The sequence below is a fragment of the Ahaetulla prasina genome, chromosome 1 (genome assembly GCF_028640845.1).
Source record: "Ahaetulla prasina isolate Xishuangbanna chromosome 1, ASM2864084v1, whole genome shotgun sequence".
NCBI classification, from domain to species: Eukaryota; Metazoa; Chordata; class Lepidosauria; order Squamata; family Colubridae; genus Ahaetulla; species Ahaetulla prasina.
Window position 1 is genome coordinate 283,915,627 of NC_080539.1, and position 25,649 is coordinate 283,941,275.

At 38.4% G+C, this 25,649-nt stretch overlaps 1 protein-coding gene across 1 annotated transcript; it reads right to left on the reverse strand.

Annotated features, from left to right (window-relative positions):
• Positions 1-769: 769 nt before the first annotated feature.
• On the reverse strand, positions 770-24,995 carry DHCR7 (7-dehydrocholesterol reductase). The gene is made up of 10 exons (XM_058161383.1): positions 24,877-24,995; positions 22,027-22,130; positions 21,426-21,648; positions 18,429-18,516; positions 14,783-14,890; positions 13,231-13,248; positions 10,882-10,894; positions 9,070-9,322; positions 5,867-5,998; positions 770-2,459 (listed from the first exon to the last, which is right to left on the reverse strand). Exons 2-10 carry the CDS (start codon positions 22,122-22,124, stop codon positions 1,995-1,997), a joined length of 1,398 nt encoding a protein of 465 aa, XP_058017366.1. The 5' UTR covers positions 22,125-22,130; positions 24,877-24,995; the 3' UTR covers positions 770-1,994.
• Positions 24,996-25,649: the final 654 nt, after the last annotated feature.

The following is a 25,649-nucleotide window of genomic DNA, read 5'->3' on the forward strand; positions in this document are numbered from 1 at the left end:
CCGTAGGTTTCCTTCAGAAGTAGCTGCTTCGCTGTGTGGCCTTCCTATACAGAGGTTGCATGGCGCTATCTGGAAAACAGGCATCGTTTTGGGAATGGCTATAATGAATTGTGGCCATTTTCAAAACGATACCTGGGTCTGGAGCGCTTGTCCTCCTTTTCTACCCTGACCTCCTCAGCTGTGGAGATCTTTGAAAGGTAAATGTGCTATTGTGGTGGGTGGGGAGGAGGCCCAAGCAACTGTGGGGACCCCAAGGAGGGAGAAGCAAAGCATGGGGTATCTCAGGGTGTGGGCGAGACTGAAGACCAAATCGGCTTGTGCCTGCAGTAGGCCACCCATGAGATACCCCATGCTCCACTTAATGGCCTGTGTTTATTTAACAAGTGCATAAGGGAGAGCAGGGATGGGGGGGTGGGTTGTTAAGTGAAATCGTTAATTTAATGGCCATCTTGACTTCTGACTATAATGGGCAGGCTTCATTACTGTCGTAACTCGAGGACTGCTTCTATAAAACCTATCAACTAATCTATTTTAAATTGCTTGAATACTTTATTAAGCTGCCTAAATCTATTGGAATGGGTACCTATATTAAACCTACCGTACTAAATCATCATTATCTGTAATTCTTTGAGTTTGAGTGTGCATGTTTAACAGGAGGCATTTTGCTTTACTTTTAAATCAGCCAGCATTTTGTAATAAACCTTGAGAAATGAAGTTCTCATTTTAGTAAACATAGTTCAGCAATGTTGCAGTTTTGTACACAGGGTTCAGCATTGATTTATTGATTTATAGAGACATGGATTTTTTAAAATCTCAACACATTGTCTTTTTAAACATACTGTGCTGGTCAAACAAAAGTGTCATCTGAAATACTGAAATCCCTATAAACAAGGCAGACATGAATCTGTACAAATGCCATTGATAGTAATGTCCAAGATTATTATTTTAACCCATCAATTCTTATCCTTCCTTATTTCATGGTTTTATCACAGCTAATCAAAGAACTTATTCAGGCCTTTTAAGAACATAAGCAGTACCTTTCTGTCTAGTCCAGCAGTTTGTTTTCAACTGTACCACAAAACCACTAGTTTCCTGGCAGATGGTCTTCAGAGGCCAAGCTGATAGATGGCACCACATGTTGTACAATTCCAAAGTTCAATTATCAGTTGTGTAAAGAAATATTTCTCTTGTCTTGATGCTTCCAGGATTCAGTTTTCATTGGGTTCTAGTATTTTGGGAAGGAGAAAAAAGCTCCTCCTCCTTCATTTTATTCACATCATGCACAGGGAAGGTGTTTTAATCCCTTGATTACCTTAGTTGCCCTTCACCAACATTTTTTTTAGCTCCACTGTATCCTTTCTGAGGTGCAGTGACCAGAACGGTACAAAATATTCCAGAGGGTTGCACAACTGATTTATAAAAGGGAATTATGAGATTGGCATTTCTATTTTGGATACCATGACTTATTATCTCTTAACATGCTGTCTATTTTACATTGGATGCACATTGTGTCAAAACCTTCATTGAACTGTTTATCGTTACACAAAGACCTTGTCAGTTTACCCAGTTATCATTTTCAAAATGGAATGAACATTAATTATCAATTATGGATTTAGAGGGTATTGAAGACTCCGGAATTTTCAGTGCAAGTACAATAATTGGAGAATCATCACATGGTAAGATAAATAACTTGTGGTCAATTATAGATCACGATTTCCCTTTTTCCAAAATAGTAAAACTGAAATACAAATTACTGCACTGTTTTTCTGGATTTGGGGTGGGGAGGAAGCAAAACAAATCAGTACAGAAAGAAACTTTTTAAAAAACAACAAAAATAACTTTTAAAAGTTTATATAATGTGCATTTTATGTTAAATGTTATTTTTACACATTAAGAAGTAAGCAAATCATACACCATTGTATGAGCCAAAAATACAGGTGATAAAATGTATCAAAACTTGTTTTTGCAAAACATATTAAGTGTAAAATAAGCATTTAGAAAATCCCTGGAATAAGTCGGTATGGTACTGTATCAGTATATCTCTTCCAGTCTTTGCCATACTTGTTGGAGCATCGATGTTCATCTCTAATGCAGCGGTGGACCAGAAGAATGGTCATAAAAGTGATGTAGAAATAAGGAAGAATATGATTAAAACCACAACACAGGCAGTATGCCAGAGAGCCCATCAAGTCTCCAGTGTAATTAAAATGGCGGGCCATACCCCAGAATCCTGAAATCAACAGTTTACTGTAATGTTTAGTTCCATTGGCTGATGTGTAGGCACATTCAAAATATTTGGGTTTCTTGCCCCATATTTTACAGTTGCCATCAGTGCGACGGAAAAGATCTTTCTGATGATTGGTCATTCTGAAAATATAGTAGCCCACCAAACCCAGTAGAAGAATTCCAACTGCATAACTGGTAGCAAGCTGGACAGGATGATAGACCAAATACAACCCCTGAGGTAAAAAAAAAAAGAGAATGAAAAACAATTGGTAAACAAATTGTCAGATTTAGTCAGCACTCTTCCCTTTCCTTTATATTATCTGCGTTCTTGATTGATTAAGTCCCATGGCATCTGTGTCAACTCTTAACAATCATATAGACTTTCTTCCACAATATCTATCCTCATCCACAGAGGAATTCAAAGCATTGATTTTAACCTCTAGGGTCCTATGTGGCTCTAGGACATAGGACCCTAAAGGTTAAAATCAATGCTTTGAATCAATGCTTTTTCCCCTATGGTGGCACTCCATTTATAGGATTTCTGCCCCAGAGAGTCTCAACTGCCATCCTTTTAGTGTTAAGTGAAGACCATTTTATTTCCCCAGGATTTTAACTGGTTTTTCAGCACTAGGCTTTTAGTTTAGCTCTCCCAATTGTGGTTGTAAGAGACCTCTTGGGTTGTTAACCTAAAGAGGGTAGGCAACTCCTTTTCATGCATGGAAGGAAATCCCTGTGCTGAGTTAGAGAAATGAAGAAGCTCAGATCCCAAAGTTTTGAGCTTTGTTTCTCCAGCCCACTGCAGGCCTTCCTCTCCCATCTGTGTGCAGAAGGGAACTACTGCATTGGGCTGGAGAACGGAAACTTGGACCTTTGGGATTCAAGCTTTCTTTCTTGGGCCCACTCAGTGGTTCCCTTCTCCTCTGGGTGCTCAATCTTCAGGAATCTTTAGGATCTTCTTTTCTCTGGCCTGTCACAGAAACATCACATTCATTAGCTTTCTGGCTAAAAAGCTAGCAAACACCATGTTTCTGAAGGCAAGTAAAGCTGGAAAGAAGCCGTAGTTTTGGAATCGAAGCTTCTTTTCTCCAAGTCATAAGTAATTTTTCCTGTGTGCATATTAACTTTGAACTGTCAATAAGTGACAGTTGATAACTATTTATTTATATTTCACATTTCTCAACTGGTGAAAAAACACCTGTATGTAAGTAAATTCACATCTCTGCCTATTTTCCCCCTTCGGCCTATCCAGCAGAAGTGAGCTGATCAATCATGTTGATCTCTGGAACTCTGACTATGAAATCCTTTTCCACTGCTCTTACTGTACCCCAACTTCCAACTATGAAACCAAAGTCCCAAAGGTGCTTTTTCAAAAGGCAACTGGCCTTTCTTTGCTTTTTCTTAAAGACATTTGTCCAGTTGCCTTTTGAAAAAGCAACTTTGGGAAAACCATTACCTAAATGAGTGAGAATCTCCACAGGCATGAAACCAAAGCTACATTTGCTAGCCTATGAAGTTCCCTCACATTCACAACAATCCCATTGATCCTTTCCCACACCTATTTGGAACCCCATCTGACTGACCCGTTACTCAACTTCAGGGCTGTTTTATTCTGTATTTCAAGGGGCCTACCTACTATTCTTCCCTGTCTGTCATCTAAACTTGGATCATACTTCTGTACTAACAAGTGCACCTTCCAATCACCAGTGACCACAGGTGACTTTACCAGCAATCTCCAATCTTTATCACTCATGGCAATCCTGACCTGACACCTCTATTACAGCCATTGCTTGCTTCATCTGCTAGCAGGTTCAGAATTGTGCCAAGTGCCCTTTTCCCCACCAACATTACAAATGGTCGACTTACAACTGGCCATTTACCAACTGTCTGAAGTTACAATGGACACTGAAAAAGGGATTTACATCTGAAGTTTGATGACCAGGCATACCCGCTATAGTAGGGGTCTCCAACCTTGGTCCCTTTAAGATTTGTGGACTTCAACTCCTTTGCTTTGCTGGCTGAGGAACTCTGGGAGTTGAAGTCCACAAGTCTTAAAGGGACCAAGGTTGGAGACCCCTGCCCTATAGTCCCATAACTACATTTTTGGGCACTTGAGAACTGGCTCATAGTTATGGCCCTCTGCAGTCCCATGATCATATGACCATGATTTGTGATGTTTTTGTCAAAAATTGATGTTTACTTGCAGTTTCGAGAAAAACATGCAATAGTGAACAATGGATTTGCCTAATGACCACACTGTTTGTTTTACAGCTGCAGCAAAAATTATTGTAAAATTGGGCTGAGCACATGGATTACCCACTTTATGACTGCAATGTGCAGGTTCCATTATGGTTGTAAGACGAGGACCACCTGTACCATTTCCACCTTCAATTCCAATCCATTCTGCTTTCTTCAGTTTCTTTCCATATCTCTATCACCTTTCAACCCATCATTTACCACTCTTTTTCTCACCATCTCCATTCTTAGCTATCTTCCTAAACAACCTCACATTACCATATCACATTTTTTGCATATTTTCTTTTTCTTTTTTTCACTTCATCCTAGTTTCACCAGTCTGTGGTCTCTTCCTCCAAATTCAGTCAGTCAATCAGCCAGGCAGGCAGTCAACCTATCTATCTACCTATCATCCATCCATCCATCCGGAAAATTTATATTGTCGCTTAATCGCTCACACTGACTCAAGGCAACTTACAGGAAATAGAAACACAATATAAAAAAAATAAAAATAATAAAAAAATAACCTCCCTGGTGACAACACATACTCATATTAGCCATTTAATGGGCTCTATCCTGGGTTTCCCAGGCCTGCTGGCAAAGCCACGTCTTCAGGGCCTTCTGAAAGATTGTCAGAATAGGAGCCAGTCTAATTTCTGGAGGGATGATGTTCCAGATGGAGGGAGCCACCATGGAGAAGGCCATTCTTCTGTGTCCTACCAGATGTACCTCTTTAGGGAATGGGACCCACAGCATTCCTTGCCTCCCCACTCTAGTGGGTCGGGTCTTGTGTGGATGTGACTAGCAAGAGACGGTCCCTCAGATAACCTGATCCTAAGCCATGAAGGGCTTTAAAGGTGACAACCAGCACCTTGAATTTATATCATTCTTCTGTTTACCATTATATCTTCCTCTCCTCTACCAGAGTCCATCCTCCAGACTGAAGCTACCTTGATCTGTTTGAGCCTTTCTTTCTCTGAATTTCTCATAATTCCTTCTCAACCACTCTTCTATGGCCTCCACAACATCTATAATAGCTTCCAAGTATCCTCTTTGCAGCTAGTCTTATCATTCCCCGCTTCTTCCTTTGTATTTTCTCTCAGCTCTTGTTGGTCTCTGAAAGCCTTTGTTTTAGTTTTTCAATTCTGGCATATAAGATATCATCCACTGGCCTCCACCCACCACCCAAAATATCAGCTTCCAGCTGTCTTCCCAGCCAGCCTTCAACTGCCACATAATAGCAACCATCACCATAGGTGTTGCCTATTACCTCCCCAAAATAATATTGCCAAGGCAGATTACACCCTCCAGCAGTAGGCCCAAACATTAAAAAAAAATCCTTAAACATGAACTGTCATCAAGATACCCAAAGGTGAACACAAACAAGTAAATGCATATGATGAAATACCTGCAGAGTATAGAGATAGGGAAGCCAAACACAGTCTCCCCAGGCCAGATACCATCCAAAGTGATCGTGGGCAATATCCATTGTTTTTAAATACCAGGTTTCATTCCAAAAAAAGTCCAGAACATATAGACCCTGAAAAATATACACATTATCACCACATGTTATAAAAAAATAGGACTGTGAATAAATGCAATCTTTGAGAGAGAGAGAAGCTCAAATTTATCTAGATATAAAATGCAAGTCATGGTTTTGGGGGGATTGCACTTACACAGGATTAATGATTAAAATTCTAAGTTAATGATTCTATCACCACTTTCATAGAGCCTTATAGTTGAAGAATATGATACTCCAATTTCCTCTTTATCCCAAAGATGCTTTTTCCAAAAGACATTGGACTTTCTTGGGTTTTTTTTTTTGAAAATGTTTCAAAACTGTAAAAACTGATGCTGAGATGTGTATAAAGAACTTCCTCAATTAGCTGTTAGTCAAATTAAATCAATTTGGTTATTTTATGCCCATAATATATATTAAAAGATGTATATCTAGCTTGAACTTACACATGCAGAGTAGTATGTACTTGTTCTCGCAAACAATTCCCATTAGATTCCATATGGTTATTCCTTTAAAAAAACTACTTAGGAATGTAGCTTAATATACTCTGAGATTATTTCAAAATCACCTTGTGCACGAAAGTGTTATCAGATGTTTTACTGCTGACCTCATCTACAAGATCAAAGGATTCAAAGGAAAGCTTATCATGTTATCATTTGTAGTTGAAGATTGCAATAAATTACATGTTACTGCCATGGTGGCGCAGTGGTTGGAATGCAGTACTGCAGGCTACTTCTACTGATTGCCAGGAGTTCGATTCTAGCCAGCTCATGATTGGCTCAGCCTTCCATTCTTCTCAGTTCAGTAAAATGAGAACCGAGATTGTTGGGGGCAATATACTGACTCGGTAACACGCTAAGAAAGGGCTGTAAAGCACTGTGAAGCAGTATATAAGTGCTACTGCATTATACCACATTGGTCAGTTTGCATCTGGGTGTTTTATCCTTGGGTTGGACAAGCTTCTACCTTAATGTATTCCTGCACATATGTTGTGTTGATTGAAAATCCTCCTGAGTTTTTCAGATATTCCTGAAATGTATGAAATGATAACGTTGCTCTGTTTGTTGTTTTCTCCCTTGTCTATTATGAAGGAGCACCTGTTGGATTTTTTTGTGGTTTTTATAAAGGCTTAGTTAGAATAACCTCATATTCTGATGGCTTCCTTGATATGTTTTTATTCCTTCTCTTTTCCCTCTTTGCTGATAGGCATACCTTCAGCCCAATGGTGTAGGATCCAGATTATTCTTAGTTTGTGGTCCAGTGGGTGATGAGAATCAAAATGTAAATACCGATATGTATATAGGTTTTCTGTATACTTCAGTGTTGAGTCTTCTGACTTCCTTGATGTGTACTTGCACAATCCAGGAAGGCCAGATTATTTTCCTTAACATCTTCCCGTGTAAACTTAGTATTTCTATTGATGTGTTTGGTGAAGGCTTCCACTTCTAATGGGTTCTAATGAAGGCATCTAATTCCACCTGCTCACTGGTATAGATATGTGGATAACACTTGAGTCAAGATTAAAACACAGAAAGTGGAAGCCTTGAACAAACATACCCAGATCACTATTTACATTTTGATTCTCATCACCCACTGGACCATAAACTGGGAGTAATCAGGATCCTACACCAGCAGGCTAAAGGTATGCTTACCAGCAAAGAGCGGAAGAAAGGAACAAAAACGTATCAACGAAGTCCTCAAAAGTTGTGGTTATCCTAACTGGGCCTTCAACAAGTCCACAAAAAGTTCCAGCAGGGACCACTTTAAAAATAGACAAAGAAGAGAACAACAAACAGAGAACAATGTTGTCATTCCATACGTTGCAGTAATATCTGAAAAACTAAGGAGGATTTTCAACTAACACAACTTTAAACCCAGGAATATATTAAGGCAGAAGCCTGTCCAACCCAAGGACAAAATACCCAGATGCAAACTTAGCAAAGTGGTATATGTAGTACAATGCGGATCGGTACATCGGAGAAACAGAATAAGCACTTCACAAATATATGGCACAACACAGGAGAATAAACTCATTCATCAGTTCATCTGCTTTTGAAGTTAAAGGGTCAGTCTTTTGAAGATAGCAAAGTTCATATTCTGGACAGAGAGGACCCCAGATTTGAAAGAAGAGTCAAAGAGGTCATCTATGTTAAAACTGAACAGCCTTCCCTTATCAGAGGGAGAGAGATACGACACTACCTGTCTCTTCTCTACAGTGCAGTTGTTTCAGCAGTCCCAAAAAGGTTCCACACCCGTTTTTGCACTCTGATTCAAGTGACTCTGAGATATAGCTAAATCCCCAAGTGGCTTCAACTACTCTCGGAGAGCTAACAACCAACCCTGAGAGTGCTAATGATGAAGTGGCTGCAAAGAATATAAATCCTTTCATTCTCCTCACTAAGAACTGAAGAAGCTTCTTGGATGAGAAACAAAATGTTTTCAAATAAAAAGCAAGAAAATCCAGTTGCCCTTTGGAAAAAACACTTTTGGGACAATAGTGACCTGGATGATTGAGAATCTCTATAGACAATGTTCTCTTTAATATTAACTTTTTGTTGTAGGTTAGTGCCCAATTATTATACACTGTCACAATGCAGAAACATTCCATACACAACCTTCCAATATAACGAGTTATAAATCAGAGATTTTTAATGTTTTTATCACGGTATGAGTGGAAAAAAAACATTCCAAGCAACACAGATGTTAGTTATCTCAATCTGAATTCTTATCCAAGAATATTGTTTTGTGAATTCTTGCATGACATTTTGTTATTCTAATATGAGAACCTATGAGATTTTGAGATTGAAAAGAATAGCATATTGAGATATTTCAGAATAATTTTTCGTCATTATTTTGTGAAGAATAGCTTATAAATGGTGGTACTGATATATGGAAGAATTTTGTGGAACTATAGTCATGAAAGAGTTAAAAGACTGATTAAATTCCAGCCAGGTGATTGCGGATATAATAATATACACGTCTGTCTTTTTGTGTATGTACACACACATACTTATGATGTATCACCTGAGGAAACGAACTGGAGAAAATTGTTGTTGATAGCATTTAATTTTAATCCATGTGTTAATGTTTACCTGTAGGATATTGAGAAGTAGCATAGAATTAGTGACTTGTCCATACAATTCCTGTTGTTTTGCAGCATAGGATAAATTAATCAAAGTCCATCCTACAATTCCAGGTCGGCCATTAAAAAACAATTTGAAATCAAACCACTTTCCCAAGCGTGGATTAAATTCAATTCCCATCATGAAGTCGTAGAAGAAATTGCCAGTGAATTTGCTAAAATAGAATATTAAGAGGATAAACAAAAGTTTACTGTACATCAATCTGAAAATCAAATGAAATTGCAAGAACACTCACAAACAAAATGGATAGCATTTCTGATTAGTCTGTTGCAAATAATTGACATAAATTACAATGTTATTTATTTTCATTTCAAATATTTATAACCTGTTCAGTGTAATGGGAAGAAGGAATAACCCTTGAGAAACAAGAGATCAATACAATGGTCAGATAAACAAAATCTGAGTCTGGGGCAGAAATATACATTGAGAAAACATCTTAGATTTGACCCTCCCTAGTTTTTTTCAGGATAAAAACAGGGAGGGGGTAGCATATACAGACTTGCAAGGTTCTGTTACTGTAACCTTATAATAAAAGTATTAGAATTCATAATCTCCAGATGAGAGCTGAACATTCATTACCAAAAGAATACTACCCCCCAAAAGATGTATAATATCAGTATTGACCTGGCTCCAGGATAAATACCAGAAGCCTTTGATTTACAAGTGACCATTCAAAGTATGTCAAAGCCACCCCCTCAAAGTACATATCACCAAGTTCAAAGTTCCAAATGTTCCCCTGGTCACATGACCGCATTTCATGTGCTTGGCAAACAACCTGCATTTATGGCTATTTACAGCATCCTGCAGTCATATGACCAGCGTTTACAGTGTTTTTGCTAAAACCTGGTGTTTACTTCCAGTTTTGGGCAAAAATACCCCATAATGAATGAGTTTGCTTAATGAGCACAGTAGTCATTTTATGACTGTGGCACTTGCTTAATGACAACTGCAAAAAATGTTACTAAAATTGAATCAGTCACATGAGTGACCTACTTTATGATGATCATGGTTTCTGACTGCTATAGGAAGATTCCATGATGATTCTAAGTTGAGAACTACCTATGAATACATTACAGAATTTAACAGCAGGATAAGTAGACACTGAGAAACACTCAGTAAAGTATTGGTCCTAATACTATTTTTATGAACTTTAGTGATAAAAGTGTAGGTAGCCAGAGCTATTCTTTCAGAACCAGTGTTATATTGTCTCCAAGTGTTCCAAGGCATGCCCTATGACTGTAATTTCTGAGTCTTCTTCAATGGTAGACCTGTTTATGATGTGATGGTAATCCAAATGGGAGGTTATCAGAAGATGAGGCCAGCCCATCCCTATCCAGAAAGGTTGCAGTTTTCAGAATTAGGTAGATACAGCTAGATAAATGCATTGTGCTGTTGTGACAGCGAGAGAGGTGAATCAAGGTATATAATATGGGTGTACACCTGCTCTTTCAGGAGCAGTACAACTCTGCCCAGGATGGAGAACCTACTTAATTTCTGGCTTCACAAGATACCAATTCATAAAGTCTCTACTTTGTCAGGATTCCACTTCAAGATATTGAATTTCATCCAGGACATCAATTTAGCACCTGTTCCAATATCTGCAGTCTTATCTAATTCTGAGAATGAAGAAATATAGTTGTCTGTCATCATTATATTAGTAACACCTAACTCTAATCCCTTAATGACCTAGTTAGCAGTTTTATATAGATGCAAAACAACGAAGATAACAGAAGGCACTCCACACCCTACAAGACTGAACACAAGCACCATAATACTTTTCTGTGGAGCTGATTGAAGAAATAGAGAAAATCTATGTAAGAAGAACATTCTGGTCTAGATAATTCATTCAGAATGATACCATACCAATGGTATCAAAAGTTGCTAAGATATTTAGGATTTGTATCAACGGAATTGCACTTCTCCATCAGATCATCTGTGAGAGCAAACAAATTTCAACGCCAAAACCGGAATAGTATCAAAGTGGAATGGGTGCACATAACTCATATCCATCAAGAATGCATGAAGCTGAAAAGTTACCACCTTCTCAAGTACCTTACTCAAAAAGAGGATACTGGAAATAGGACACTAGTTCCAGACATAGTGTTGTGGTCCGCCAGCAGCCTGCAGAGCTGGCAACGGAGTCGGACAGCGATGAGGCTGAGGTAAGGCCAGGGCCATCGGGGAGTGAGGTGTGGACTCCAGAGCCTCCAGAGCCTGATAGTAGTGAGGCAGAGGAGCAGGAGGAGCCTGTTCCTAATGCACGCATGAGAAGAACTGCCAGAAGGCAAGAGCAGTTCAAGGAAAAATGACAACTCAGGAGTAGGGCCAAGAGATGATTGGCCCCTCCCATAAGGCTTAAAACAGACCAGCAACATCATTTGGGCTTTGCTGGAAAACAACGGTAGCTTCGTCTTCTGCTTCATCTATGTCTTGCATTTATTTTTGTGACTTCTGAACGTTTGCCACGAAAGGCTTTTGGCAGTTTGCCTAATTGGACCAAGGTTTGCGATAGGACTGAGGAATTTGTGTTGGGTGGAATTTGTTTTAATTTGAGTTGAACAATGCTGGGAATTAAGTAATTTTCAGCTGCTCGAATAAAGTTTTTTTTTCACGGACTGAGTTTCCTACTACCTACTTTTTTTTTTTTTTTTTATTCAAAAAGTTTTACAAAAAATTTTTTTCCCCCTCCTCCCCTCCTTCCCCCCTCCCCGACTTCCCGAACGAGCACAAGGTATAGTTAAAATAAAACAAACATATGCTAAAAATTTTCATCCCAACTTAATTGTACCCTACAATCATCAATTCCTAACTTCCCCAAAAGCAATCAAAATAATACATCATAATCATTCAAAACAGTCTGATAACTCTTAGTCTGATATCTACGTTGAATATAGTCAATCCATTTTTCCATTCCTTTAAGTATCTTTCTTGCGTATTGTCTTTCAAAAGGCTGATATCTTCGCCATCTCAGCCAAATTGGCAACTTTCAATATCCATTCTTCTATTGTTGGTACTTCTTTTTTCTTCCAATATTGTCCTATTAGTAATCTTGCTGCAGTTATTAGATTTAAAATCAATTTAGTCTCAATTACTGTACAATCCGTAATAATTCCCAACAAGAAAAATTGCGGCAGGAACTTTATCTTCTTTTTCAGAACATTTTGTAAAATCCACCAAATTTTTATCCAGGTTAAGTACTTAGGGGTTTATATTACGTCGTCAAATGTGAAATTGTATAAGAATAACTATGAGGTTTTATGGCAAAAAGTTCAGAAGGAGTTGATTGTTTGGAAAAAATTGCAATTATCTTTGTTGGGGAGAATTGCTGCTATTAAAATGAATGTTTTACCTAGATTTTTATTCCTCTTTCAGATGATACCAATAATTAAGAAAGATAAGAATCTTGAGGAATGGCAGAAGGGAATTAACAAATTTATATGGGAAGGTAAAAAAGCTAGGGTTAAAATGAAAATAATTCAAGATTCTCGAGAAAGGGGAGGTTTAAAAATGCCTAATTTTAAATTATATTATGAAGCAGCTGCTCTCTCTGCAATAAGTGATTGGTTTAATTTAACAGAGGACAGAATTTTGAATATAGAAGGTTATGATTTGCTATATGGATGGCATGCATATTTAATTTATGACAAAAAGTGGATAAGGCCTTTAAAAATCATGTGCTAAGAAATGCCCTTCTGCGTGTTTGGAAAAATACTCTTATAAACTAAATTATAAGGTTCCTATATGGGCAAGTCCTAGACATACAGTAGAAAATATAAACATAGAACAGAATCAGGAAATGATTACATATAAAGATCTTTTGTATACTGAAAGAGGTAATTTGCAGTTAAAATCTCTGCAAGTATTAAGAGAGGAAGGGAAAAATTATACTTGGTTTCAATATGAGCAACTACGTGCTAGATGGAAGGGAGATCAGAAAATTGGTATAGAGCAGAACGAGGGAAATTTGGTAAAGCAAATTAGAAATCAGTCTCAGGAGCATATAAAGAGATTGTATAATGTGTTACTTGAAATAGATTCTGAAAGGGACTTGGTAAAGGACTGTATGATAAAGTGGGCACAAAATTTTCAGGAGCCAATATTATTGGAAACGTGGGAAAAAATTTGGGTTAGAAATGTTAAATTCATGAGCACAGAATCTGAGGGAAAATTTTTATAAAATGTTTTATAGATGGCATCTAGATCCTAAAAAATTATCGTGTATGTATCCAGAAATGCAAGCAAAATGTTGGAGATGTAATTGTGATGACGCTACATATTTTCACATTTGGTGGACTTGTAAGGACATAAAGGCCTTTTGGATAAAAATTTGGTGGATCCTACTACCTACTTGGGCCTGGGTCACAGCATATTTTTGTGACTTCTTCTTCAAGAGTGACTGAATTACTGTTTCTTTCAGGGCACTTGAAGGGGACACTTCTGATATAAAAACATAGTTACCCTATTAGAACTCCACAATTAGAAGACCTCAATGCTCAAGACAGACAGAATCTGTATATGATAAAATGAACACATACAAATGATTTTCCAACATTATTAGACTTTAGGAACTGAAATGACATGTGTAGATATTTATGATCTTTAGTACAAATAAAAATACAACAGCAAGAAAGGTAGAGAAATAGCTTCTGGATTAATTAACTTTACTGGTTAGAATGAAACATTCAGTGTTCATCAAATTATCGTATGTATCCAGAAATGCAAGCAAAAGGTTGAAGATGTAAGTGTGATACCGCTACATATTCTCCCATTTGGTGGACTTGTAAGGACATAAAGGCCTTTTGGATAAAAATTTTGTGGATCCTACTACCTACTTGGGCCTGGGTCACAGCATATTTTTGTGACTACTTCTTCAAGAGTGACTGAATTACTGTTTCTTTCAGGGCACTTGAAGGGGACACTTCTGATATAAAAACATAGTTACCCTATTAGAACTCCACAATTAGAAGACCTCAATGCTCAAGACAGACAGAATCTGTATATGATAAAATGAACACATACAAATGATTTTCCAACATTATTAGACTTTAGGAACTGAAATGACATGTGTAGATATTTATGATCTTAAGTACAAATAAAAATACAACAGCAAGAAAGGTAGAGAAATAGCTTCTGGATTAATTAACTTTACTGGTTAGAATGAAACATTCAGTGCTCATCAAATTATCGTATGTATCCAGAAATGCAAGCAAAATGTTGGAGATGTAATTGTGATGACGCTACATATTTTCACATTTGGTGGACTTGTAAGGACATAAAGGCCTTTTGGATAAAAATTTGGTGGATCCTACTACCTACTTGGGCCTGGGTCACAGCATATTTTTGTGACTTCTTCTTCAAGAGTGACTGAATTACTGTTTCTTTCAGGGCACTTGAAGGGGACACTTCTGATATAAAAACATAGTTACCCTATTAGAACCCCACAATTAGAAGACCTCAATGCTCAAGACAGACAGAATCTGTATATGATAAAATGAACACATACAAATGATTTTCCAACATTATTAGACTTTAGGAACTGAAATGACATGTGTAGATATTTATGATCTTAAGTACAAATAAAAATACAACAGCAAGAAAGGTAGAGAAATAGCTTCTGGATTAATTAACTTTACTGGTTAGAATGAAACATTCAGTGTTCATCAAATTATCGTGGGTGAGAACCACTGGAAGTAGTAAATATTTGCAAACCAGAGGGCATGTGTTATGAGCCAGGCTTGTAGTCCGTTAATCTCATATTTGAGTACTAAACCTGAAATGAAACAGATAATGATGTTTTGAGTCATGAACTTTTTACTCCAGTTTCAATTACTTCATACAGTAAAAAAGGTCTCACCAGCAGGTGAAATGGCACCTTCCTGTACTCCTCCTCGAAATCCAGGAATAAATTTATGGCAAATGTCAGGAATCATAAACAAAAATGCCTGTAACAGAATGAACATATAAGCCCGTATCTTTACAAGTGAATTAAAGTTGCACAATGGTACATTTGTAGGAGGATAAATTATGGATTCACCATATAATTATTTTTCATAACAGACATTTACTCATATCCCAACCAGGGGTGAAATTCTACCGGTTTGGACAAACCGATAGTGATGATTGGCATCGGTTCACTGAACTGGTAGCAATCATCTCTGGTGGCCCTGCCCCCGCTTGCCTGCTCAACAGGTGCGCCAGGGCCACCTTGCCTGCCGCCTTTGTGCGTGCGCTTGGAAGGGGCCGCTGCCGCTCTTGCTGCTTTCCCTCCCGCCCTGGCTGCGGACATCTGCCTGCCCTCCTGGAGCACCACCGTGGCGCTGTTCGCTTTCTTCTTTCTCCGGCCATGAAATGAAAGCAAATGGCGGCAGTGGTGCTCAGGAGGGCAGGTGGATGTATTCATTATAGTTGTCAGTGCAGATGTCCGCTTGCTCCCCCCCAAAGTTAGCCACGCCCACCAGCCACATGACCACCAAGCCACGCCCACTAAGCCATGCCCACAGAACCGGTAGCGAAAATTTTTAGATTTCACCACTGTTCCCAACCCCTTGTAACAGTGTAGCTGTTTAAAAATGTAGCTGAAGTATACATGGAATTGTGAATATTTCAGTATTATTTTAGACTAAATGGAGGTTAATCATGTAAAGGTATAAAGTCTGGTTTTTGATCTTTTTTTGTACTGAAATTACAGGAAACATTTAATTTCTAACTGCTAATACCATAATCAAATATTCATATAGAAATTATTTAGAACTAACAACTAAAGACTGAAAGTGAGTCTTTGTTAATTTCAAATCAGCATCTAACTCTGGGTGAGGAACCTATTGTCCTGAAAATATGATTGAACTAACAACTAAAGACTGAAAGTGAGTCTTTGTTAATTTCAAATCAGCATCTAACTCTGGGTGAGGAACCTATTGTCCTGAAAATATGATTGAACTAACAACTAAAGACTGAAAGTGAGTCTTTGTTAATTTCAAATCAGCATCTAACTCTGGGTGAGGAACCTATTGTCCTGAAAATATGATTGAACTAACAACTAAAGACTGAAAGTGAGTCTTTGTTAATTTCAAATCAGCATCTAACTCTGGGTGAGGAACCTATTGTCCTGAAAATATGATTGAACTAACAACTAAAGACTGAAAGTGAGTCTTTGTTAATTTCAAATCAGCATCTAACTCTGGGTGAGGAACCAGTGAATATATTGATTCTTTAGAACTTTTCTGAACAAGGAGAGTACAGGAGATAATCCACATGTGCTCCAGACAGCATCTCCTCATGGGGAGATAAGAGTCTCCTATGGGTTTGGGTGCTGGGAAATGAAGGGAGTTCTTAACCATGGCAGAGCCTTTTAAAGGACATATTCCATAATCATGCTTCTAATCACTTTTGGAAATTGCCTATTTAATTATCTTAAAGGTGTTAGAAGTCTTCAGAATGACATGTTTGAAAAGCCATCTGAGAAGTCTATGTGTATGAACAAAATAATTGACACGACACATTCCGCCAGGAATTATCCAGAACCAAAGACAAAATACAGAAGAATGAAAGAAACAATGTAATCTAAAAAAATCAACTGTAACTATTGCAGCCAATTCTATATGGGACAAACATCATGTCAATAAAAAACCAGAAACCATTAAATACCAGCTGGCACTCAAACGCCACTATCCCAAATCCTTAATCTTTACCCACACTGACACCAAACAGCACCAGTTCAATTCGAGCAACACAAAAATCATCAGCCACGCTACCACCTGCCATGCTCGTAAGTTTATTTATTTATTTGTCAATCATAGACAACAGGTAAAAGTATAAACATAATTTGGATACATGAAAAGAGTAAGTAAAAAGGAATATTAGGACAGGGACGGTAGGCATGCAGGTGCACTTATGCATGCCCCTTACAGACCTCTTAGGAATGGGATGAGATCAACAGTAGACAGTTTAAGCTTAAAGTTTTGGGGGTTTGGGGAAGGAACTACAGAGTCAGGTAGTGCATTCCAGGCACTGTCCACTCTGTTACTGAAGTCATATTTTCTGCAATCAAGTTCATCAAAGCCTGGCACTCCACAAGCAATTCCATCAACAGCACATTTACCTACAACCAGCCTACGAAACTCTCAGAATCCAAATCAACCACAAAGCCAATCAGAGATAGCACCGACTTTCAAGCAACTCACACAACCACCACCCAGCAGTTCATCTCCCAATGAGCCTGACTCGATGACCCATCACATAATCCTCACTTGACACACCCACTACTGACACTGATATCCCTAAACTCTGCTGAAGACATTACCTAGCCTGGTAACAAAACGTTCGGAAACCAACTCACAAGCTCGTAGAACAAACCTTCACTCTCATCCTATATCCGAGCTACAGATATTTGCCACTATTGCAAAAAAATCACCTCCTCCCACCTTTATAGGAAGAAGAGTCAAATTCTCTGCTTAATTACCAGCAGTTTTAATTTTGTGTACAGCTTCAGTAATACTCATGACTTGTTGTGGGTGGAGGGTGAGGGTAGAGGACTCATCCCTCCAGAGCAGGGGTCTCCAACCTTAGCAACTTTAAGACTTGTGGACTTCAACTCCCAGAATTCCTGAGGTATTCTGGGAGTTGGAGTCCACAAGTCTTAAAGTTGCCAAGGTTAGAGACTCCTGCTCCAGAGCAAACTTGGGAATTTTATAGCCCGTGGACCACATTTGGCTGTTTGGCTGTCCCTGTCTGACTTGTGTGAGATCAATTGGAAATTAGAGATCAAATATAAATAAGTGTATGCCATAAAAATGCAATAAAATTGCATGCAATAAAATTGCATTGCTTTTATTTCAAAGGTGATGGCATTTTTTTTTCATTTTATGTATGTACATGCCTGTGGTTTACGCGCTTTCACAGTCCTATTGGTTTGGCCCTCCACAACAATCCCAGTTTCCTATGTGACCCCTTGGGAAAATTAATTGCTCACCCCTGCCCCTGAAGCTTTGAAGAAGATAGACACACACAACAAGCAATGAATGTGGGTACATGTAATTATTTATCAACAAAATCCAAGGCCTTTCAAAACAGACAAAAACAACATTACACTTCTCCAAGTGTAACAGGCAGCAATAAAAATTTGTTATTTTTAAGACAAAAAGACTTCTTGGAGCAACTGAGAGTAAGAAGGAAATGTAGGCTAACGTATGGTAAGGATCAATGATTGTACCATTTAATTAGCAACATGGTAAATAAGCAGATAATAATGTTTTGAGTCATGAACTTTTTACTCCAGTTTCAATTACTTCATACAGTAAAAAAGGTCTCACCAGCAGGTGAAATGGCACCTTCCTGTACTCCTCCTCGAAATCCAGGAATAAATTTATGGCAAATGTCAGGAATCATAAACAAAAATGCCTGTAACAGAATGAACATATAAGCCCGTATCTTTACAAGTGAATTAAAGTTGCACAATGGTACATTTGTAGGAGGATAAATTATGGATTCACCATATAATTATTTTTCATAACAGACATTTACTCATATCCCAACCAGGGGTGAAATTCTACTGGTTTGGACAAACCGATAGTGATGATTGGCATCGGTTCACTGAACTGGTAGCAATCATCCCTGGTGGCCCTGCCCCCGCTTGCCTGCTCAACAGGTGCCCCAGGGCCGCCTTGCCTACTGCCTTTGTGCGTGCGCTTGGAAGGGGCCACTGCCGCTCTTGCTGCTTTCCCTCCCCGCCTGGCTGCGGACATCTGCCTGCCCTACTGGAGCACCATCGTGGCGCTGTTCGCTTTCTTCCTTCTCCGGCCACGAAATGAAAGCAAATGGCGTCAGTGGTGCTCAGGAGGGCAGGTGGATGTATTCATTATAGTTGTCAGCTGCAGATGTCCGCTTGCTCCCCCCCTGAAGTTAGCCATGACTACCAAGCCACGCCCACCAAGCCATGCCCACAGAACCAGTAGCGAAAATTTTTAGATTTCACCACTGTTCCCAACCCCTTGTTAACAGTGTAGCTGTTTAAAAATGTAGATGAAGTATACATGGAATTGTGAATATTTCAGTATTATTTTAGACTAAATGGAGGTTAATCATGTAAAGGTATAAAGTCTGGTTTTTATTATTATTATTATTATTATTATTTATTATATTTGTATACCGCCCATCTCCCGAAGGACTCAGGGCGGTTCACAGTCAAAAACAACAGAAAAACATATAATACATAAAAAAAAGCTAAAAGAATAGACAGTTAAATTCAATTGATACTCTAACTTTTAAATACAAATTTAAAACCTCATTTAAACCCCTTTTTTAAAATCCCAAATTTAAAACTACGTTCAAGCTAGTCCTGCTCTTCGAAACAGCAGCGTCTTCAGCTCGCGGCGGAAGGACTTGAGATCGGGGAGTTGACGAAGCCCCAGAGGAAGCTCGTTCCAGAGGGTAGGGGCCCCCACAGAGAAGGCCCTCCCCCTAGAGGTCGCCAGCCGACATTGTTTAGCTGACGGTATCCGGAGGAGGCCCTCTCTGTGAGAGCGCACTGGTCGGTGAGAGGCTAATGGTGGCAGTAGGCGGTCCCGTAAATATCCCGGTCCTAGGCCATGGAGCGTTTTAAAGGTGATAACAAGTACCTTGAAGTGAACCCGGAAGACCACTGGGAGCCAGTGCAGATTACGCAGGAGGGGTGTCACATGGGAGCCAAAAGGTGCTCCCTCTATCACCCGCGCAGCCGCATTCTGGACCAGTTGGAGTCTCCGGGTACCCTTCAAGGGGAGCCCCATGTAGAGAGCATTACAGTAGTCCAGGCGGGATGTAACCAGGGCATGAGCAACCGTGCATAAGGCAGCCCGATCCAGAAAGGAACGTAACTGGCGTATCAGGCGAACCTGATGAAAAGCTCCCCTGGTGACGGCTATCATATGATCTTCAAAAGACAGCCGTGCATCCAGGAGGACGCCCAGATTACGAGCCCTTTCCGTGGGGGCCAATAGTTCGCCCCCAATGGTCAGTGATGGAATTAGTTGACTGTACCGGGCGCGGCATCCACAGCCACTCGGTCTTGGTGGGTTTTAGCCTGAGTCTGTTCCTCCCCATCCAAACCCGTACGGCCTCCAGGCACTGGGACATCATTTCAACAGCCTCGTTGGGGTGGTTAGGGGTGGAAATATAGAGCTGAGTATCATCAGCGTATAGATGACAACTCACCCCAAAACCACGGATGATCTCACCCAGCGGCTTCATATAGATGTTGAACAGAAGAGGCGAGAGAACCGACATAAGAGGCGCCTTGGGGTCGATCTCTGTCCCCCGGTCAACACCGTCTGCGACCGGTCAGAGAGGTAGGAGGAGAACCACCGATGAACAGTGCCCCTCACTCCAAGTCCCTTGAGTCGGCGCAGCAGGATACCATGATCGATGGTATCAAAAGCCGCTGAGAGATCTAATAGGACCAAGACAGAGGAACAACCTCTGTCCCGAGCCCTCAAGAGATCATCAACCAACGCGACCAAGGCTGTTTCCGTGCTGTGACCAGGCCGGAAACCGGACTGGAATGGATCAAGATAGACATTTTCATCCAGGTACTGGGGCAACTGTCGTGCAACCACACTCTCGACAACCTTTGCCACAAAGCGAAGGTTGGAGACCGGACGATAATTTGCTAAGCTAGCTGGGTCAAGGGAAGGCTTCTTGAGGAGGGGCCTCACCACCGCCTCTTTCAAGGCGGCAGGGAAAACACCCTCCATCAAAGAAGCGTTCACAATTTTCTGGAGCCAGCCTCGTGTCACTTCCCGGGTGGCCAAAACACCTTTTTGATCTTTTTTTGTACTGAAATTACAGGAAACATTTAATTTCTAACTGCTAATACCATAATCAAATATTCATATAGAAATTATTTAGAACTAACAACTAAAGACTGAAAGTGAGTCTTTGTTAATTTCAAATCAGCATCTAACTCTGGGTGAGGAACCTATTGTCCTGAAAATATGATTGAACTAACAACCCCTGGCATAGTCTAATTAATGGCCATGGGTTTTGGAGTTAAGTTTAATAACTTCGGGAAGACAGCAAGTCTCTCATTATCTTCTGTCAGTAATAATCTTTTGGAAGTGCTAGAAACATAAAAGAGAGCAAGACAGAGAAATGCCTCAAAGAAATATTAGTTGTTAGCATTATTCCCAGCAACATCCAAACACAAGATTGTTAATAACTTCAATTCCCACATTTTCACATATAGGGCTACAATTTTGGAACGTAACTTTAAAAATAAACTTAATTTTGATCCAAATAACTGGATTCCAACAGAGAAGCTTCAAAATACGTACCTGGAACATTACCCATAAAAAGTAAAGGATTAGAATTTTCCAAGAGAAAGATGGTGTCTTGTCCCAGATATCTAAGAAGTGAACTTTCCCCGTAAGCAACTGGATGGCTGGCTCACTCAAAGAGCAATGGTACTGATCACATGACATTATAAAATAGTAGACAATAAAGGGGCAAGACAAGAGTAGAAAGATGACACTTATCAAAGAAAACCAATCAGCCTTCCTGAAAAAGACACATAGAGATTGTTACTCTCCCCCCCAAAAAATGAACCTCAAAACCCTACTGGAACAGTTTTGTCAATGACTGACTCTGAACAGAATAATGATTTGCACGATTGTAATGTGTTATTGCCCTTAACAATTACAGTACATGCTTAAACAAGCCAGTTTCATGAACTACTGCTGGATGGGTCTACAGAAAACCAACATATATTTCAAAGAAATAAATTTAAATACTCTATGATATCCCTCTTGCCTTTGAATATTAATAAAATCCCCCTAAAATTCAGCAGTAGCTGCCTCTTTTATGAACCAACCTGTACAATTCTTTATAAGCACAGATATTTCACAGCTAAAGTCACTACACGGCAGATTTTCTTACCATGCTCTACCCCATTCTCCATGAGAGGCTCCATTTCCATTTAAAGCATTTTGATTTTTTCCTCCTCCAAAAAATTGGCTGTCTTTATGAGATGCCATTGAAAGCTGCAGAAGAGGTAATACAAATATGATAAAATTTTCAAGTATAAAAGAGCCTTTTTGTGTGTGAAATGTTATGTCCAATTACGCAATATGCAACTCTACTTGGTTATTTTTCACAATTAATTCTGCTTTTAATAACCTTAAGAAAAATAAAGCAAGGTTCATGTGGCATAGCTAACTAACTATGGGAGAAAACAATGTCAACCTTTGACTAAACCTTTCTTGCTCATTGACTATTTTTGATACAATTAAGGCTAAAAAGAATGGTAGTTATAAAAAGTGTATAAGAAATAAATATATATATGTACTTGCATAATGTTTGCATTAATTATATGTAGAGCTGTAACTATTTACTGTTGAAGCCATGCTTTATATATTATTTTTAATTTTTATGTTGCATTTTTCCACTTATTTTTAAACACTTCTTATGCAATTTTCTGATAATGTATTTATCTTTGTGTTTTGTTCCTTTTTTCCTCTTACTATTTTAAAAGCAATAAAATACATAAAAATACATTAGTAAACAGCTCACAAGGAGGATTACTTAAATATAAGCCAATAGTGTGTGGCAGTAGCCAAAAAAGCTAACACAATCCTTGGTTATATAAACAGAGGCACAGAATCAAAATCACGTGAAGTATTAGTAGTGCTTTATAAATCCTTAGTAGTGCTTTATAAATCTTTATACACCTGGAAGACTGCATCCAGTTTTGGTTACCACATTACAAAAAAGATGTTGAGACTTTAGAAAAAGTGCAAAGAAGAGCAACTAAGATGATTAAGGGCCTGGAGACAAAAACATATGAAGAACGGTTGCAAAAATTGGGTATGGCCAAGTTAGAGAAAAGAAGGACTACGAGTGACATGATAGTAGTATTCCAGTATTTGACTGGAACAAAGAAGAAAGAGGAAGAAGAAGAGGAAGCCACAAAGAAGAGGGGAACAACTTATTTTCCAAAGTACCAGAAGGCAAGATAAGAAACAATGGATGGAAACTAATCAAGGAGAGAAGCAACCTGGAATTAAGGAGAAACTTCCTAATGGAGAGGACAATTAACGGGTGGAACAGCTTGTGTTCAGAAATTGTGGGTGCTTCATCACTGGAGAAAAGAACCATCTGCCTGAAATAGTATAGGGTCTCCTGCTTGAGCAGGGGGTAGGACTAGAAGACTTCCAAGGTCTATTCTGATTGATTGATTGACACCATTGAAGGGAAAAGGAGCAGATGCAACTGGTTTCATCTGGCTTTTCTAATTAAGGGTCAGATCCGCTGATCAGCTGCGACCCAAATATGAAGTGACTTTAGCTCAGTTGGTCCCTCATTGTTAAATCAAAGCTTTATTACAAAATATGCCATTTATAACAAGTACATGGCTTTACACATTACTGTACATTTCTTGATACAATAATGTTAATGCAGAATTAATGGACATTTGAATTTAATGAATATCTGGCTTCTCCTGAATGGTCCATTAAATAGAGGTTTTACTATATTACGAACTTTGGATATTAGTATATTTTCAGCATCATTATTTTCTAATTTTTTAAACAATGAAAATGAGCAGGCTATTTCTCATGGAAGTATTCCAAAGGAGAAAGATACGGTACAATAACACAATGTCCTTTATGTGGGTCTGCCTGAAGTGACTTGGGAAACTCTTAATCAACACCAACTAGATTTCTATCAGGTAAGTTTTGTTCCAAAGAAGTAAATTAGCTGTGTTTTTAATCAGTTACTATCTAAGCTAATATTTAGATATTTAAAAAATATTCATTTCAATACAGGTAAGTCCTCAACTTACAACAGTTCATTTAGTGACCGTTCAAAATTACAATGGTACTGAAAAAAGTGACTTATGACCGTTTTTCATACTTATGACCATTGCAGCAACCCCATGGACATGCGATCAAAATTCAGACGCTTGGTAACTGAAATGTAATTATGACAGGGTCATGTGATCACCTTTTGTGTCCTTCTCACAAATAACATCAATTGGGAAGCCAGATTCATTTAACTGTGTGACTAACTTAACAACTGCAGTGATTCACTTAACAAATGTGGCCAGAAAAGTAAAATGGGGCAAAATTGGTAAAATGGGTTGCAAAAGTAAAATAGAACAGAATTCACATAACAAACGTTTCACTTAACAACAAAAAATTGGGGCTCAATTGTGGTCGTAAGTCAAGGCCTACCTGTATAACACCATAAAAATGTTTCATCCAGGAATACAAGACAAAGAAAATAAATCATCAAGCATTAAGAGGAATTCAGGATATTCTTTGTAAACACAAACACTTATATAATGTTAATTATTATTTTTTTATTTTATTTAATTTTATTTTTTATTTTATTTTTATTTTATTTATTTTATTTAATAATTTTGTGCATAAGATCACAAAAGTGCCTACCGTTCCTGTCCTATTGTTCCCTTTATTATATCAAATTAATATAGCTAATGCATATTCTTTACTTATATATATATATTTTCTTCATGATATGTTTTTTTACTCATGACAATGTTTATGTATACTGTTATGACAAAATTAAATAAAAAAAAAAGAGAAATACATTCTACAAATATTTCTTTCTTATAAGCAAATGTTCCAAAGCCTGCTGCCAACTTGCTCTCATCTCACAGATGCACCGTACAAAACAATAAATGCAACAGCTTCCCAATCAGTTTGCTTTACTATTACTTATTAATTCAATATGAAGCAGACCACTTAGAATTCTGTTAATTTTCCTTACCTGTGCTTTTATTCTTCAGCTTCAGATAAAGAAATAACTCCTTCGTTTGATCTCATTGAGAGAAAGAAAGAATACTAACATAAAATGCCCCAATCCCTTTTTTTTACCTTTCCTTTTTTTAAACCACACCCCATTAAATGCATATTGTAATCACCATCCAATCGCCTGCTCCAACTTTTCAGCATCATCTCATGCTTTCTCGCTGGATTGGTGCAGCTGCCTCAAACCAGCTAAGCTGATTTCAGTAGCCATAGCAACAAGCACTCAGTGAATATAATGAAAAAAGAGAGTTCGCTGAACTTTTAGCAATCCTCGATCAAGCAGAATGTATGAATTTAAAAACAGAATTAAAAGAAAAATCATTTGCCTTGCATAGCTTCCTCACACTTCTTATTCCATTTAAACATCTGTTCTATATATTTACCCAAACATTTTGCAGCTTCTAAAGTTCCACAGTGGATAGAGGTTTTGAGGAGATTATCGGTTAATGAAATTAGTATCAGCTACTTATATGATTGCTTGAATGGTCTGTTTTGGAAATATAATAGAATATCACTAAAAAGGTAGGATTGAGTTCATATGATCCTAAAGTCAAATTTCAACCACCCACAATAAAAATTGAACTGCATTTTCCGGAGATGAGTTAACTAAAGAACTATGGCATGAAAGAGAAAAATAAAATTGGATTTGATGATATGTATCATTTGTCAATATATGAGAAGTAGGGAGCTAACAAATGGGCAAAAAAGCTTAAACAATATGTGGAGATTCGC

Excerpts from the sequence above, each read along its gene's own strand:
- DHCR7 (XM_058161383.1), bottom strand. The coding sequence starts at position 22,124 with ATGGCATCTCATAAAGACAGCCAATTTTTTGGAGGAGGAAAAAATCAA. Across the intron at positions 21,649-22,026 it reads GGAGAATGGGGTAGAGCATG|GAAGGCTGATTGGTTTTCTT; the intron begins GTAAGAAAATCT and ends TGTCTTTTTCAG. Across the intron at positions 2,460-5,866 it reads CCTATCTCTATACTCTGCAG|GGGTTGTATTTGGTCTATCA; the intron begins GTATTTCATCAT and ends TTTTTACCTCAG.